The sequence below is a fragment of the Eretmochelys imbricata genome, chromosome 9, assembly GCF_965152235.1.
Source record: "Eretmochelys imbricata isolate rEreImb1 chromosome 9, rEreImb1.hap1, whole genome shotgun sequence".
NCBI lineage: Eukaryota > Metazoa > Chordata > Testudines > Cheloniidae > Eretmochelys > Eretmochelys imbricata.
In genome coordinates this window covers 24546848-24562963 of record NC_135580.1, presented here as the reverse complement: position 1 = coordinate 24562963, position 16116 = coordinate 24546848, and the positions used below count along the sequence as shown (strand labels likewise).

The window sequence follows — 16116 nt, the reverse complement described above, 5'->3', positions numbered from 1 at the left end:
TCTAAGAGGTGCATTTTTGTTATAGAGTTTGTTATGGAAATTAAGCAAGGACTATACAAAAAAGCTTGGTTGCTTAACAGTACATGCCAAAAACTGCTGATTATATTTTAGCACCCAGCACATGGTGTCCTTGTGCTTTAGAGTAAGCAGATACGTGTATAACATATAACATATAATTTCATAGCAGTGTAAAATATGCAATACAAATTCCATTCACAAGAGAAAACAGAAGCAGGTCAAATAGCTAGGAGAGATGGGTAGACTGAAATCCCTCTGGCTAGTTCATGACCACAGGGAGACAGTGCAATGTGTACACTTCCCCTGCATGTTGAGGCACTCCCAATGCAGATGGTCTCTCACCTCCGCAAGTTATTGCAAGGAATGGTGCTACAGCCAGGGCCCCACATTTCTGTATTTCCCAGAGTACAGAGCTGCTATTGTGTTTGGTACCTTCATGAAGGGGAGGGAGCTTACAGGAAGGGAGGCTTCTTCTGCATTCTGGCAAGAAAGAATCTGCCCCTATATCTGTGTTCATACACTACACAAAGGGATTTCAAACCACGCATTTCTTGTGCCTATTTGACCTGCTTCTGTCTTCTGTTCTGAAAGGAATTTGTATGATAGGTTCTTTATACTGCCACAAAATTATGTGCTATATGTCAGCCCGCTTATTCTAAAGTGAAGAACTCCATGCACTATGTGCTAAAATAAAATCTTGCAGATTCCTATAGAGAAATGTTTGGTGTGCATCATTACACAACCAAGCTCTTTGCTAAGTGATAACTGTCTGTTAAATTTCAATATCAAATTTCATATGAAAAATATACCCCTTGAGTAGATTTTATTTTGCAATAATGGAAATTTACAGGCATGGTGAAAAATGAAATACTTTTTATTGAGTTGTGAATCTTGGAGCTGAGTAGTCTTGCCTCTCACATATGAGATAAAACCTAATGGTGTCCTCTAGCTATTGCAAAAGCTGTTAAAATGTATGCCCCGTTCTTCTAGGTGCATTCACATTTGATCCAAAACATTGCTGGTGTTAAAAATAAGGCAAGTTAGAAAAAGAAAAGTTCAGACCTACAAATATTAACTATGCACAGTAACAATGTATTATGCTATAGAGATGGGCTCAAGCCTCAATACCTGGATCTGGAATGCCCCAACATTGGGGTGTAGCTGGATCCAGGGTTTTGTTTTGGCTTATTATACACAGCATGCACAGCAAATTATAAGGAGAAAATGTGAAGTAGTAGTTGTGGCAAATTATTTGCCACCAGTGCACAAGCTGGAATACGTTTGTGTGAACCATTCTCCCAGTAAGCCTGTTTGCAGATAGTTCACAAGCAGGAAAAAAAGGCTGAATACATTTAATGAATTGTTCACTGCAAACCTTTTGCCTTGTTACAGTTAAGATACTGATCATTTTAGACACAAAAGAAAGAGAAAGGAAAAGGACCTCTAACCTTCATGTGGAATTAAAATTACCAAAGTGGAGAGCCCCCAGGGACACACAGTTCAAGTTCTCTCTGAATATTGTAGAGCTGTGCATTCCGTGCTATGCTATCTCAGCAATAGCCAGTGGTAGTTATACTTTAATTAGAGGTACAGAGTGCCTGTGTGAGGTGTCAGGAACAGAGGGTTTTATCTATGAACCTTGACAAGAGGACTTCACTGTACAGCTACCTGAAAGATTTCTAAAACATTTTCAAACATGACAAGTGCTGTGATTTGTGGCAGAGGGATGCAGTTTGATCAAGTGCTTACAAAAATGATCATTCACTTTTTATAACTAATTTAAATGAGCCAGGTTCTCCATTTAAAAATACAGTACACTAGTTCTCTGAAGTGTATATTTTTATCTGTTTTCTGAATTGTTCTTATAATTGTGTCATTATGAACACCCCTGAACTTTTGTTTATAGCTGGCATAGCTCTGATTTACACCAGCTGGGGATTTAGCCCTCTGGAAATAAGCCAGTTTACATCAACTGAGGTTCGAGTCCTCTTTTGGGGTGGGCAAAGGAGGGGATTAAACAATTTAAAATAAATATAGCATTACAGTACGCCACATGGGAGCACTCAGACATATTACATGTTCATCTTACTGCTATGAAAAGACGACATAGAACCTTGCATTCCTATAGCATGATCAAACTGTAGATCTCAAAGCACTTACATGTATAATGAATTAAGCCTCACAGCACTCCTGTGAAATCAATAAGCATTATTGTTATTCCCATTTTATAGATGAGGAAATTGAGATACAGAAAGTGACTTTGTCCTGACACATCATAAATCTGTAGGAGTCAGGAATAGAACCCAAATCTTCTGGTCCCCAGGGCTACGTGGCCACAAGCCTGTAGCCTGGCTATTTGTGCAACATTATGAGTTTAGCTTGTTGTAGTTTGCTGGATAACTTTTGCAAAGAGAGGGTAAATTCTGTTTAACTTAGTAAAGGTGGCATTTGAAGGAGCCTGTTCAGTATCACATTTTTTTCAGGGTTGTATTAGTCTTGGTAATCATAAATATATAACAGAATGTCATGATTCCTCTCCCCTGGGTTTTCATTTCTGGAATGCCCCTGGAGTGGCAGGGCTTAATTATGTGGAACTGTATCAATGTAATGTGCCATCGGGTAATGCAAAAATACTCTCTGACAGAATTTTGATTAGATTAACTGAAACAACATCAGTGAACTCTGTCCGTGGAGGCTGCTAATTGACAGGCTCACCAGGATGGTGTCTTTTCCAATCCAAATTTGAGTGTAATTAAAAAAAAAATTCTTGTGGAGTGCTCTGAATTCTGCATGAAGCCAAACTTTGATATTTTTTTTCTGTGGCTGAGCAGACATGAGACATCATTGTCCATCTCCAGTGTACAATTTAGTATAGTTCTGTCTTGTGATATGTCGGAACTGTCACCTCTTTTGTGATGTGTTCCAAACTTCATTCTGGCTATTTCTAATGATATGTATTCTTTTTTTTTCTCTTGCTGCTTCTAGGATTAAAGGCTTCTCTCCAGAGACTGCAGCTCGAGTATGTGGATGTTGTCTTTGCAAATCGACCAGACAATAATACCCCCATGGAAGGTTAGTGAGAGCTTTAACAAAAGATTTTAATGTGATTGATTCTGGATAAATGGCTTGCACCAATCGTAGTGGAAAATGAAAATCTATTTACTAAGTACTGAGGTGAGGTAGATTCACTATAAAACACCTCACTCTTGAGACCTTGGAGTCCTTAATATTTACACTTATTCTAAATGCATTCATCTCTCTTAAACAGGAAAGTATTGAGGATGGTTTGTATTGCTGGGGTGGCTTTAATGCTGTTCATTTCCCCAAGATTATATCCTTTTTCTGATTTCATCAAACATACCTAAAATGAATTTGTGTTTGAATCTTGTGCCAAACTTCTTCATGCCAAATGAAATCTGCCTGCCCATTCCTATAATGTAATAAATCTTTTGCCCTGTTTATGTTTTCAGGATGTGCCTGTGATATTAAGTTTAAAATGGTTTCTGAGGCGCCCATCTTAGGGCCAGTTTGTGAATGCCTCACTGCCATTGGTGAGCAGTAATTCCCATTGACTTCAGTGGCAGTACTCAAGCAAGTACCTGCTTGCCAATGGAAATAAGGGGTTCAAAATTTGGCCCTCAGTGAGGGTATGCTGTATAGCTCAATGCCATACTTTGTTCTTACTTCAAAACCAGATCAAATAGATTGCATTTTTTCTGGGCAGTAGACAGTTGGAACTCTTCTCTTGTCTTCCACTCATAACGGACGTGATTCTGCTCCCATTGAAATTGGTGACAAAACTCCTATGATGCAGGATGAGGACTGATAAAAAAAAAATATTTCTCAGGGTGATCAGTGATGTTAGCTTGAATTACGAGATAGTATGATCCAGAATGCAGCACTTAATATAGGGGAGGCATCATGGGTAAAGTTAGGGTAAATTATATTTTTAATTATGATCCATGGGCTGGAGCTACATAGTTTGTGACCAAGGTTCTACCACTATGGGGCTACCACAGATGATAAGTGGAGGTTGGTAGAAGATCAAGGGTAGCGTGTGGCCCTTCCAGGCCTTGTCCAGACTCGAATTTGAAGGTGTGATGTTAGATAACATCTGCTAACAAACTTGTTTTTAAAGTACAGTGAGTACAAGGCACCCTCACTTCAATGCTAGGGGAAACCTCAGCTTTGTCTTGACCAGTTAGCATGCATTAAAAGCAGTGTGCCTTGACTGTGCTAGACTTTTAAACCATGTTTGTTAGCATGTGTTAGCTGGCACGTGCTAACATCACACTTTTAAATCCTAGTCTCAAGAAATCCATAGTTGACAAAGTCACTGTTACATTCAGTGGAGGAAAATGACTGCTATTCCAGCCCTTTGTTCAGTTGTTCATTTGCATAGTCAGTTGCCTGATTTGCATGCACAATTATGGTAATTAGACATGTAAATCAGGAACACAGTCATCTGAAAATCTGGCCTTTGAATTATAATTAAACTTCAGAGTTAGCACCCTATTGAATGGAGACCATTAACACTTCTCTTAGCTGTCAGGTGTTTTTCAACCTCATGTAGCCCTACACAGGTTCCAGTTAAGAATATTATCTTCTCAACCATTAGAACGAAAAACTTAATTAAAAAAAACAAACAAACCTTGCAGTCTGCAGAATCTGATTCTGTCATGGGTGGTAGAATAACTACATTAAACAGCCCAGGACTTTGATAACCCTGTTCTAAATTGTTAGCTTGAAATTCAGAGGTTTTGAAGCCCATTTGTTAACTAAGATAGGCTCCAGTTTGAACTCTAAATGGATTACATTAGCGTTAGACTGACTGACAACTCCCAGCAGCTAGAAGATGAGGAAATTGGCTTGAGATTTTAGGACAAGGGGAGATTTACTGATGGGTGATAAGGTCAAAAAATATGACATGTTGTATCTTGGAGGGAGAAATAACCATTTTGCTCAGTCAATTATAATATAAGACAGTGTAGAGAGTATTTTTGTGTAAGCATGTTATGGCTGCTCTCACTTATGGCCTTCATGTTCTTTATGGAGCAACAGAAGAAACCATAAGTGACTTTCTGAGTCACTGTTGTTGTTGTCGGCTGTATTTAGAAAGTATCTGGGCCTAGCTCGGAAATGAACAATTCACCAACCAATGTGGCCTACATTAGAGCACAGCAGACATGGGCAAATATTGCAAAACTTTGCTATGAATATTTGGTTCACTCTTCTAAATAAATTCATTTTGACTGTGTTTTGTGCTTTGTGTGTGTGTTCACTTTCTGAGAATGTTCTAAGAAATGGGTTTACTGGATCATGATGTTCATGCAAATAGCACATTTTAAGTGAATATTGGAGAATATTCTTGGGAAGTGAATTCTGAAGTTGTCAATATGACAAGCCAGAAACCTGATTCTAAGAGTTATGTTCATTCAGCATAGGCACAGGGACTGTCTTTTTGTTATGTGTTTACACAGCATCTACCACGGTAAGGTCTCGGTCCATGACTGGGACTCCTGGCTGCTACCCCAATACAAATAATAAATAATAATGAAACATTATGTGATCTATGTATCTACCCAAAACTAAGCCACTCAACTAAAATTTTGAATATTTGCAACGAACTGTTTGAATGAGCTATAGCTGAAATTTTTGTCAAGTAATTCTGAATAATTATTGAATTTGAGAGAGTTGTGAGATGTTTGACAACAACTTGCAAACAGAAAATAGGTGAATAGACAAGATGTTCACTGTGAATTCTTCATCCAACTCTGCTACAGAATACAAAACTTCTACAACCAAATTGGAAATTCATCCATTTAACAACTCTGCAAGAACAGTCCTTGAGTGTTTCATAGATTCGTAGATTCCAAGGCCAGAAGAGACCATTGTGATCATCTAGTCTGACTTCCTCTATAATGGAATACATAGAACTTCCCCAAAATAATTCCTAGAGCAGATATTTTAGTAAAACAACCAATCTTGATTTAAAAATTGGTCAGTGATGGAGAATCCATCACAAATCTTGTTCCAGTGATTAATTACTCTCACTGTTAAAAAAATGTATCCTTTATTTTCAGTCTGAATATGTCTAGGTTCAACTTTCAGACCTGGGGTTATATTATACCTTTCTGTGTTACAATAAAGAGCCCATTATCTAATATTTGTTCCCCATGTAGGTATTTACAGACTGTAATCCAGTCACCCCTTAACCTTCTTTCTGTTAAGCTAAATAGATTGAGCTCCTTGAATGTGTCACTATAAGGCATGTGTTCTAACCCTTTAATCATTCTTGTTACTCTTCTCTGAACCCTCTCCTTCTTCAAATGTGGACACCAGAACTGGACACAGTATTCCAGCAGCAGTCACCCCGTGCCAAATACCGTGGTAAAATAACCTCTCCACTCCAACTCGAGATTCCCCTGGTTATGCATCCAAGGATTGCATTAGCTCTTTTGGCCACAACATCACATTGGGAGCTCATGTTTAGCTCATTATCTACTATGACCCCCAAATTTTTTTCAGGGTCACTGCTTCTCAGGATAGAGTCCCCCATCCTGTAAATATGGCCTATATTCTTTGTTCTTAAATGTACAGATTTATATTCAGCCATATTAAAAACAATAATGCATTAGTATCCCTCAGTGGACAGGGTTAGTCTCTACCTAGATGGATTATCACCTATCTCACACCTGAACAGGCATAAGAAACCAATAGAATTGCAGAATTTTGAATGCTGACACAAATGATCTTGCGGCTCCACTTCCCCAATTATATTCTGCCTCACAGGATGAGCAGCATGCTGTGTATCAGAATTTTCCTTAGGCTACTTGTACCCCCTCGACTTGGTTTAGTCTTCCCATGGGGGTGTAAAAAGTGGTTGAAAACCAGAGAAGTCTAAGAGGAAAACAAATAAATGATGTTCTTGTGACGAGTTAGACGAAGGTTTCTAACCATCAGAAGAGTGAAGTTTTGGAACAGCCTTCCAAGGGAAGCAGTGGGGGCAAAAGATTTGTCTGGCTTTAAGATTAAACTCAATAAGATGGTATGATGGGGATGACATGGGTTTGGTAATTAAATATTCATGGTAAATAGGCCCAATGGCCTGTGATGGGATATTAAATGGGGTGGGATCTGAGTTACCCAGGAAAGAATTTTCTGTAGTATCTGGCTGATGAATCTTGCCCATATGCTCAGGGTTTAGCTGATCGCCATATTTGGGGTCGGGAAGGAATTTTCCTCCAGAGCAGACTGGAAGAGGCCCTGGAGGTTTTTTGCCTTCCTCTGTAGCATGGGGCACGGGTCACTTGCTGGAGGAGTCTCTGCTCCTTGAAGTCTTTAAACCACGATTTGAGGACTTCAATAGCTCGACATGGGTGAGAGGTTTTTTGCAGGAGTGTTGGGTGGGATTCTGTGGCCTGCGTTGTGCAGGTGGTCAGACAAGATGATCATAATGGTCCCTTTTGACCTAAATATCTATGAATCTAGGTCACACCATCCATTCTGACTGTGTCTCTGCCTCTCATGCCAAACTTCTCATCATGGTTATCTCATGTAATCTGCAACCCCCAGCTTCAACTGTAAGAAGCAGAGATCAGCTGTTAGGCCAGAATCTGATAAGTGTGTAACCCCATGAGACTTCAAAACAAGATTTTCCTTTGAGATTTAACTCATCCTCTGTCCTTCCTGCTGGAGAGGCCTTTCCATTACTCTGCAGTGTTGCCAATGACTTCTTACTGTACAGACCTAAGTAAAAAGACTTATCTAATGAGGACAGGCTCAGAGAAAAAGTTCCTGACCAGTCTGTGTTATGTCCTCCAAGACCTGTCTGTCTGAAGCCAAAATATCATTAAGCTGCTGTCCCCAGTGGATCCAAAGTTATTTCATGGAATGCAGTAGGCCAATTGTGCAGTGCCTTGCATGGAGTGGAGAGAATTCCTTCCTGAACCTACAAGTTCATTCTCTAGATGGATGCATCTACGCCATAGAACAGATTAACTGAGTAGGAAGGATTGCTAGCATAGTGTGCACCGGAATGTTGTCACAACCCCTTCTTTGGCTCTAATGACAGCTTGTATACGTCAAAAGATAGAAAAGTAAATTGATTCCACTTGAATCATTAAAGACAATCTGCAATATTAGCATCAGCAGAATTATAGTTTCTCTACAGCATTCTACAACCCTAGATTTCTGGAGGAGGGAGGCTTGAGGGAGGGATTTGACTATGAATGGTGTGGTGTTTACTCTTTTCATGTACTTTTTTTTTTAATGGTTCACCTAGTAAGCTGCTTCTATCCCACAGCATCTGTTGAGCCATCTGTCAGTTCTGCAATATCTGGCATGCACAGTACATGTTAAACTTCCTTGGGGGGGAAAAAAATAAACCCACAGTCATTCCTGATTCCTACTCCTTATTTATTCCTGTTTTTCCCAATATTCTCAATGTTAGTACCACAAGTAAATAAAACTATCCTTTGCTTGCTCGCTTCCATGATACAAAGCACAGTGAAACCTTTGAAATAAATAGTTATCCAGTCACAGCAGAGAGAAGAAATTCCTTCTAATATGCACAGTTATATAGGATTCCAGAGAATGGCAGGATATGCAGCTAGAATTTAATGGTAAGGACACAGTAGTTTTTTTAAGGAAGTCAGTAGTTTCAAAGTTCCATGCACATTCTTCAGTTCTTGTTCTTTTCATTAAAGCTGCAGTTGTCTTCCTAGGGTGCTGCTTTGGTTCCAGTGGAAAGTGGTTTATAGGCTGTAAAAGAGTATGTACATACCATTCAGTAAATTCAGTAATCTTAAATCATACATTGTTTATAGTACTAGTGGCCAAAATGTCAGGAACTTACATGTGAGTAAATAACATTATCATGTTGTTACTTTATGGGTGGCCAAAATGTAGGGAATTTTATCTGTCAATAAATGGTAAATAATAAATGCCTTAAAACTATTGAATACCACTCCCTTAGCTTGCCCATCCAAAAAATCCAGAAATCCAAATCCAGTATGCTGTATTTCTGAAGTAGGGCCAGGCAAACTAGTTTAGGAATAAGAACCAACCTCCTGTATTAATAGTATAGAACTCAACCTAAAAGTTCTGAAATTTTAACTTTTGTTTTCCTTACCCTCTTCCTTAACCAGAACTGCCAAAATACTGGAGGAGGCCATTCCTGGGGTATTTCCAGACTGATTGGAAACAGGAATCACCAGAAATCCTGAGTTAAAATCAATTCTCATAAGATTCCTAGCCATATATTTGTTGATGCAGGAGGTTCTTCTTTGAATGCTTGCTCATTTCCATTCCATGTTAGGTGTGTGTGTGCGGCGTGCACAGTTGCTGGAGATTTTTTCCTCAGTGCTGTTCGTGGGGCTGGCTCTAGCATGCTCTGATGCCGCATGCTCATGCACCGGTATAAGGGACCCAGCCAGCTCCGCACCCTCTCAGTTCCTTCTTACTGCTCGTGATGGTTGCTGGAATAGCTCCTCCTACTTCAGCAAACTCTTACTCAGTGGTCTTAGTTTAGTCCTTTTCCCTTGTTTCTCTATCCCAGTTCTTTATTTTCTCAGTTTGGACTGTTGAAGATCAGTTGTATATAGCTAGCCAGCACGTCTCACCCTGTTAATGGAGCTTCATCTACTACGATGCCAGAGTATTCTTCGGTCCCCAGTTTAAAGTCCTGTGCCTCCTGCACAAGCCCATGCCTGTGAGTGACCCACACTCCAGTTGTCGGAGAGAGACTCATATCAGGGACCACTGCCAGATCTGTCCGGACTTCAAGCCCCATACGAAGGACAGGGAGGCCAGATTGATGTCCCTCCTGACGGAGGCAGTGCTCCGTCCCTCATTGGAGCTGAGGTGGCTTGACTCGGAACCCAGTAGCTCAGCATCGGTGTGACATGTTCCTCCTGCTATGAGAGTATCTTGGCACCATTCTCCTTCACTGATGTTAAAGAAAAAACATCAGAAGCAGCTGGCCAAGAGGGGACGTTTCCCAACTCTGAAGAGAGCCAAGCACAGGGAGTGCAGGGGGAGTGTGACCTGAGTCTGGCCACTCCTCTGCCCCCACTCTGAGGGTGACACCGTCGACTCCATCTCATATGCAGGCTCTGTGGAGTCAAGTCCTGGACCATCGCTAGCACCAGAGGGGCAATGTGGCACCGGCAGGATCACAGTACCATCTACTCCGGAGGTGTTCATTGTGGCCAAGGAGCTGCTGGCGCTATCAGTAGCCATCGCAAGTGGAACAAGTGGTGGCAGCAGTGAGCAGAAAGGAGCATGTGGTCTCGGGCTCCCGTTCAGTACCAGCCTCCTTGGTACTGTGGAAGTATAACATTGTATAAGTATAACGTTGTATAAGGGGACATGCTGGATACATTGTATATGAGAGGGCATGCCAAAACATGGTACAAAGTATCTGAGGGAGCACACGTAGGGACAGTTAGCTTTTGAATGGAGAAGCAATTAAGATAGAGCCAGCACGTCTAAGAAGCAGGCATCAGAATGGAAGGTGTGAAGGGCAATTAGTTAAGTTAACTGGAAGCTGTTAAAGGAGATTGTTAAGGGTGGCAGGTAATTGAAGATACGTGACTGGTCTCAGGGATCTCGAAGGGTGGTGACTAAAATCTTTTTCTTCTTTTGTCTGTAACTTCTCTGTAACTTGTTCTCCAAAAAACTGTATAAATTAAGAGACACAAGCCCCACTCGGGGGGCTCACTTCTAAATGTATTAGCAGAGCAGCTTTGCTAATAAAGCAGAGTGGTCTGATAAATTGTGAGTCTGAGTCAAACTTTGACAGTACCATCTAGAGGGAAACTGTCCCTGCTTGCCTCTGCGCAGGTCTTCCCACCTTGGCACTGTTCCCTGGCCCCTGATGGGTACTGCCCCTCCATGGTCTCCAGAGGATGGCTGTAGCGGGGCAGCTCCCCCGCTCCTGTGAAAGGCTAGGGGAAGCAGCCACAGCAGGGGCCACGCCCCAATCAGAGCTGTGAGACAGGAGCTAAGTCAGTCTCTCTCTAGCAGTGGAGAGAGAAGAACCTTGGGAGCAGGGTACCAGAGGTAGAGAAATGCTGGGGAAAGGCAAGAGAAGCTGGGGAGCTCCAGCCTGGCAACTCCCCAGGCCTGGTGCAAGGCCTAAAAAGAGGTACTGGACTGCAGGGAAAGGCAGCAGGTCCAAACCCCCCTTGCCAGTGATGAGTGGTTTACAGACTTCAGTCTGCCTAGTGTGTGGGGGCTAGATGATGACTGGCGGTAGTCACTGAGGCAAGGTGGGGAATAAAGGGTTGGGGGTTCCCCTGGGAGGGGAGACCCAGACTGTGGATTACTGCTGGGGGCGGAACCCTGAGGAAAAGGGGCACGGGGGTCCGGGAGGGACATGGGGGCCAGTGGCAGGTGCGACACCGGCCAGGAGGAGGCGCTCCGTACCCTGGAGACCTAATTCCCAAGATGACCAGCAGGAGGCGCTGCGCTGGTGAGTCTCCCTTTGCTACAATGGCCCATTGTCAGACTCAGAAGTGGGGTTGTATTCCCACTCAAGGAACCATTTGCCAGTTTCCCCCTGATCAGCCCTACCCCCAAGTTGGTGGATCCAAGCGCAGGGGTACCACTGAGTACTTGGCGCAGTGGGCACTGGCCTATGCAGATGTAATGTCCATTTTGGGACACATGGGGGATTCCCCGATACAAGGGCCCTCTTCCAGATGCTCATACTCTGTAGTCTCAGAAAGAAGAGAGGCCCTGTCCCTCTCACCGGCACCCAACCTGCACTCCTGTATTGAGCCAGTATCGAGCCTTAGGACCTAGATCGATGGACCCAGTTGGTGCAGAAGGAGAAGAAGAGAACCCCCTGCCGGTACAGGCATCTTCTTCTTCATGCCTGGATGAGGCAGTGTCTGGGGCGTGTGTATCCCCCCTCACAATGACTTCACAGCTCACCAGGAGCTGTTGAAAAGAGTGGCCTTGAAACTTGGGCTGGAAGTGGAGGTAGTCAAAGAATCCTCCCGCAGCCTGGTCAATATTTTGACCACTGCAGGCCCTTTGAAAGTGACCCTCCCTCTCAATGGGACCATTATAAGACCAGTTAAAGCTCTGTGACAAACCCCATTCTCCCGGCCTCCTATCACAAAAAGGGTTGAAAAGAAACACTTTGTTCCCGCTCTAGGCTGTGGATACTTGGTCTCTGAGGCCAATGAGAGGGACAGACAGAGTTAGCAAGGAGTGACCTCCAAACCACAGGATGCAAAGAGACTAGACCTTTTTGGCAGAAAGGTTTATTCTACAGGGTGTCTACCGCTCTGCATCTCCAACCAGCAGACATTGCTGGGGAGATACAGTGTTAATGTCTGGGAGTTGATGTTGAAGGACTCTGTTCCCCAACAGTCAAGACAGGAGTTCTATGCGCTGGTGGACAAAGGGAAATCTGTGGCCAGGGCCTCCCTATGGGCTACCCTGGATGTGGCAGTTTTGGCAGCTAGATTCATGGTGTCTACAGTGGTCATGTGCAGATATTCTTGGCATCAATCCACATCTCTGCCAACAGAGGTCCAACAGTCCATCCAGGACCTGCCATTTGAAGTCACTTCACTCTTCTCTGAACAAATGGATGTGAAGCTTCACAGCCTGAAGGCTTCTAGAGCCACCCTCAAGCCCCTGGGTTTCTATGCCTGGTGTCTTCGATGAAACACTGCAGGCTTCAAAAACTGGTCTGCTTCTCAGCTCCACCACTGTGCTAGGACCCGTTTAAGAAGCAAAAGGGGGCTATAAACCCAGACAACTGCTCCCACCTGCTTCAGCCTCGCTACCGGGCCCTCACTCACAGATACTTGGGAAGCTCCAAGCAGAACTTTTGATGGGGTGCCTGAGGGCATTATACCAGTTCCTGTACTGGATCCTGCCCCCTTTTCGTTTTCAGACCGTTTCTCCCGCTTCAGCGCGACGTGGTCCCTCATCACCTCAAACTGCTACGTACTGAGTACAGTGGAGGAAGATTACACTTTCCAGTTTATTTCCATCCCTTCCTTCTATCCCTCTTCCCCATCCCTCTTCAGGGCCCTTCTCATGAGCCACTTTTAGACCAGGAGGCGCAAGCCCTCTTCCAGGTAGGGGCTGTGGAGGAGATACCTCAGAGCTTGAGATGGAAAGGGTTTTAGTCCCTTTATTTCTTAATCCCAAAGGCCCAGGGGGGTCTCAGACCTGTCCTAGACCTTTGTTTCCTTAACAATTATCTCAAGAAACTGAAATTCCACATGGTCTCCCTGGATCCAGGGGACTGATATGTTATTCCCTCCCTGGATCCAGGGGACTGGTATGTTGCCCTCAACTTAAAAGATGCCTATTTTCATATTTCCATATTTTTGGGCTACAGAAGATTTCTCAGTTTTGTCATGAACCAGACCCATTACCAGTTCACCACCCTCCCCTTTGGCCTGTCAGCAGCCCCTCGGGTATTCACGAAATCCATAGCAGTGGTGGCAGCCTTCCTCAGAAGGTGAGGAGTGCAAATGTTCCCTTACCTCAATGACTGGCTGATCAAGGGATGGTCCAAGGCCCAGGTGAGGGCCAGCATCCACCTGGTCTAAGCTACTTTCCAAGCACTGGGCCTGCTAATAAACAAGCAGAAGTCAATGCTCATCCCCGTTCAGAGGATAGAGTTCATTGGTGCAGTGTTTGATTCCACCTGGGGCAGAGCATTCCAGAGGCTTGCTTCCAGATAATATCATCTCTGATATCGCAGATCAAGGCCCACCCCATCATAACAGGCCATTTCTGCCTCAGACTATTGGCTCATATGGCCCCATGCACATACGTGATACAGCATGCGAGACTGCGCCTCAGACCCTTTCAACTGTGGCTGGCCTTGGTGCACTCACCAAACTGTCATCATTTGGACTTTGTGCTTACAGTTTCCACCCAGGTCTTCACCTCCCTGGATTGGTAAGGATCCCCCAGTTGGTGGTCTTGGGTGTTCCCTTCATCAGTTCCCAACCCCCAGTATCCTTAATCTCGGTGACTTGAGCACTTCAGGACTCAGGGCCTATGGTCTCAGGAGGAGCTCTCCCTACACATAAATGTCAGAGAGCTCAGAGCGGTCCTCCTAGCATGCCAGGTGTTTCTACCCCAGATTGCACGCAAAGTTATATGAGTCCTTACAGACAACATGGCAGCCATGTTTTACATCAACAAGCAGGGAGGGGCACACTCTTCCCCACAGTGTCAAGAGGCCATTCGCTTGTGGGAATTCTGCGTGAAACACTCAGTCCACCTCGAAGCTTCTCACCTTCTGGGAGCCTGGAACAATCTGGCAGATTACCTCAACAACTATTCATCTACATGATCTCTCCAGACTGGAGAATTTCCAGGCCTGGAGAATTTTATGTGGGTCTTGAGAAATAAACAATTTTTTTTGAGCGATTAAGATAATCTAATTCAATTTACCTGTGACTGAGAACAGGTTTGAACCTTTGGAGCATGTCAGAGTTTCTCATTGAATCATGCAAATTAGCAAGGAAAAAGCCTCTGAGTCATCTAGTCCACTCTCTGCCAAAGCTGGATTGCTCCCAGAAGTTCTAAGGTGTATCAAATCACTTAAAATTCTTATGTTAGGCATTGGACAGCTGAGTTAAATTTTTTTCAGAAGACTAATTAATTTACATTCAGAAAATCCGTTGGTGCAGATGATTGTAGTCTCCAAGGAGACAGACAAAACTCTGCTAATCTAAAAAGGTGAGACTCATAGTTACTATTATCAAAAAGTAATTTTTTCTGTACCCAAAGCCAGTGGCTCTCATCTTTCCAGACTATCGTACCCCTTTCAGGAGTCTGTCTTGCAAATCCCCAAGTTTCACCTCACTTAAAAACTACTTGCTTACAAAATCAGACGTAAAAATATGGAGGTGTTACAGCACACTGTTACTGAAAAATTGCGGACTTTCTCATTTTTACCATATAATTATAAAATAAATCAATTGGAATATAAATATCATACTTACATTTCAGTGTATAATATATAGAGCAGTATCAACAAGTCATTGTTTGTATAAAATTTTAGTTTGTAGTGACTTTGCTAGTGCTCTTTATGTAGCCTATCTAGGTGAGTTTATGTACCCCTGGAAGACCTCTGTGTACCCCGGTTGAAAACCACTGCCCTAAGCAAATACTAGAACATTTTTATAATGAAAGTAATTCCATATCAGGTGCAGTATTCAACCCACATTTATTTATGAAAGGCTCAAATTAGTTCACTTAAGAACTAATCCCCTTGTTTCCCTTCCTCTCAACTCCCAATATTGTCATTGTTTCATTTCCCACATCCCTTGGTGACTCTCCAGAGTGCCAGGTCCTCTTTTACCTTCCCCAACAACCCTCTAACAATTTCCCTTCCTCCCTCTCTCTCTCACTACCACTAAAAAGTGGGGGTAGGCCATGTGCCATGTGAATTACGGCTACTGAGTTTGCTAGTGCAGACAGTGTCCAGTAGGCTCCTCATTTCTGTGAGTCATCTGTACAAATGCACAGCCCACTATGCTCAGTTTAAGCAGCCTCGCTGGTTGGCTCTGGATTCCCAGTTAAAATCTCAGGAGTTCTGTAATGGCAAGTACTCTGTGGCTGAATTAAAAAAAAAAGCATAATCTTTTACAAGGACCTAGAAATCGCTATTCAGTTTCATAGAAATATCTAGAGACGGGCCCTGGCCAAAATCCCAAGTCACGATCTGGATCTGAATTTGCAGCTCAGAACTGTTTATCTAGTGGCCTGATGTTGCACATTAAATGCGAACACTCCAAAATTTACTAAAGTTCAGTATGAGTCCAAGTCTCCTTATCAGAGATATTTTCTTCTCTCTTCTGTAAAATGATTTCCCTTTTTTTAATGATTATAATAATAATTCCTTTTGAAAAAGAAACAATTCGTTGATTACAAAAACAAATATTGAGGCTTCTGGGTGGGTATATTGCATTTTTGAAGCTCCATGCATCATTAATCAGGTTTGGTTTATTATCTTGTAACTCTAGAGTGTGTAATTTTAACGAAGAGGCCTTTTAGGAGACCAGCACTTCAGTTATGGATGTTCTAACACAGGGATTTAACAGTTCA

At 42.9% G+C, this 16116-nt stretch overlaps 1 protein-coding gene across 5 annotated transcripts in view; it reads left to right on the top strand.

Moving 5' to 3' along the window:
- The window catches only part of KCNAB1 (potassium voltage-gated channel subfamily A regulatory beta subunit 1), a 228393-nt gene that overhangs the window by 186560 nt on the left and 25717 nt on the right, over positions 1 to 16116 (top strand). For 3 of the 5 annotated variants that reach the window (XM_077826226.1, XM_077826227.1, XM_077826228.1), the window contains exon 8: positions 3004 to 3090. The exons of the other annotated variants lie outside the window; for them this stretch is intronic. In XM_077826226.1, coding sequence (XP_077682352.1) covers positions 3004 to 3090 — 87 coding nt within the window. The remainder of the gene's footprint in view (positions 1 to 3003; positions 3091 to 16116) is intronic. 5 annotated transcript variants of the gene reach the window in all.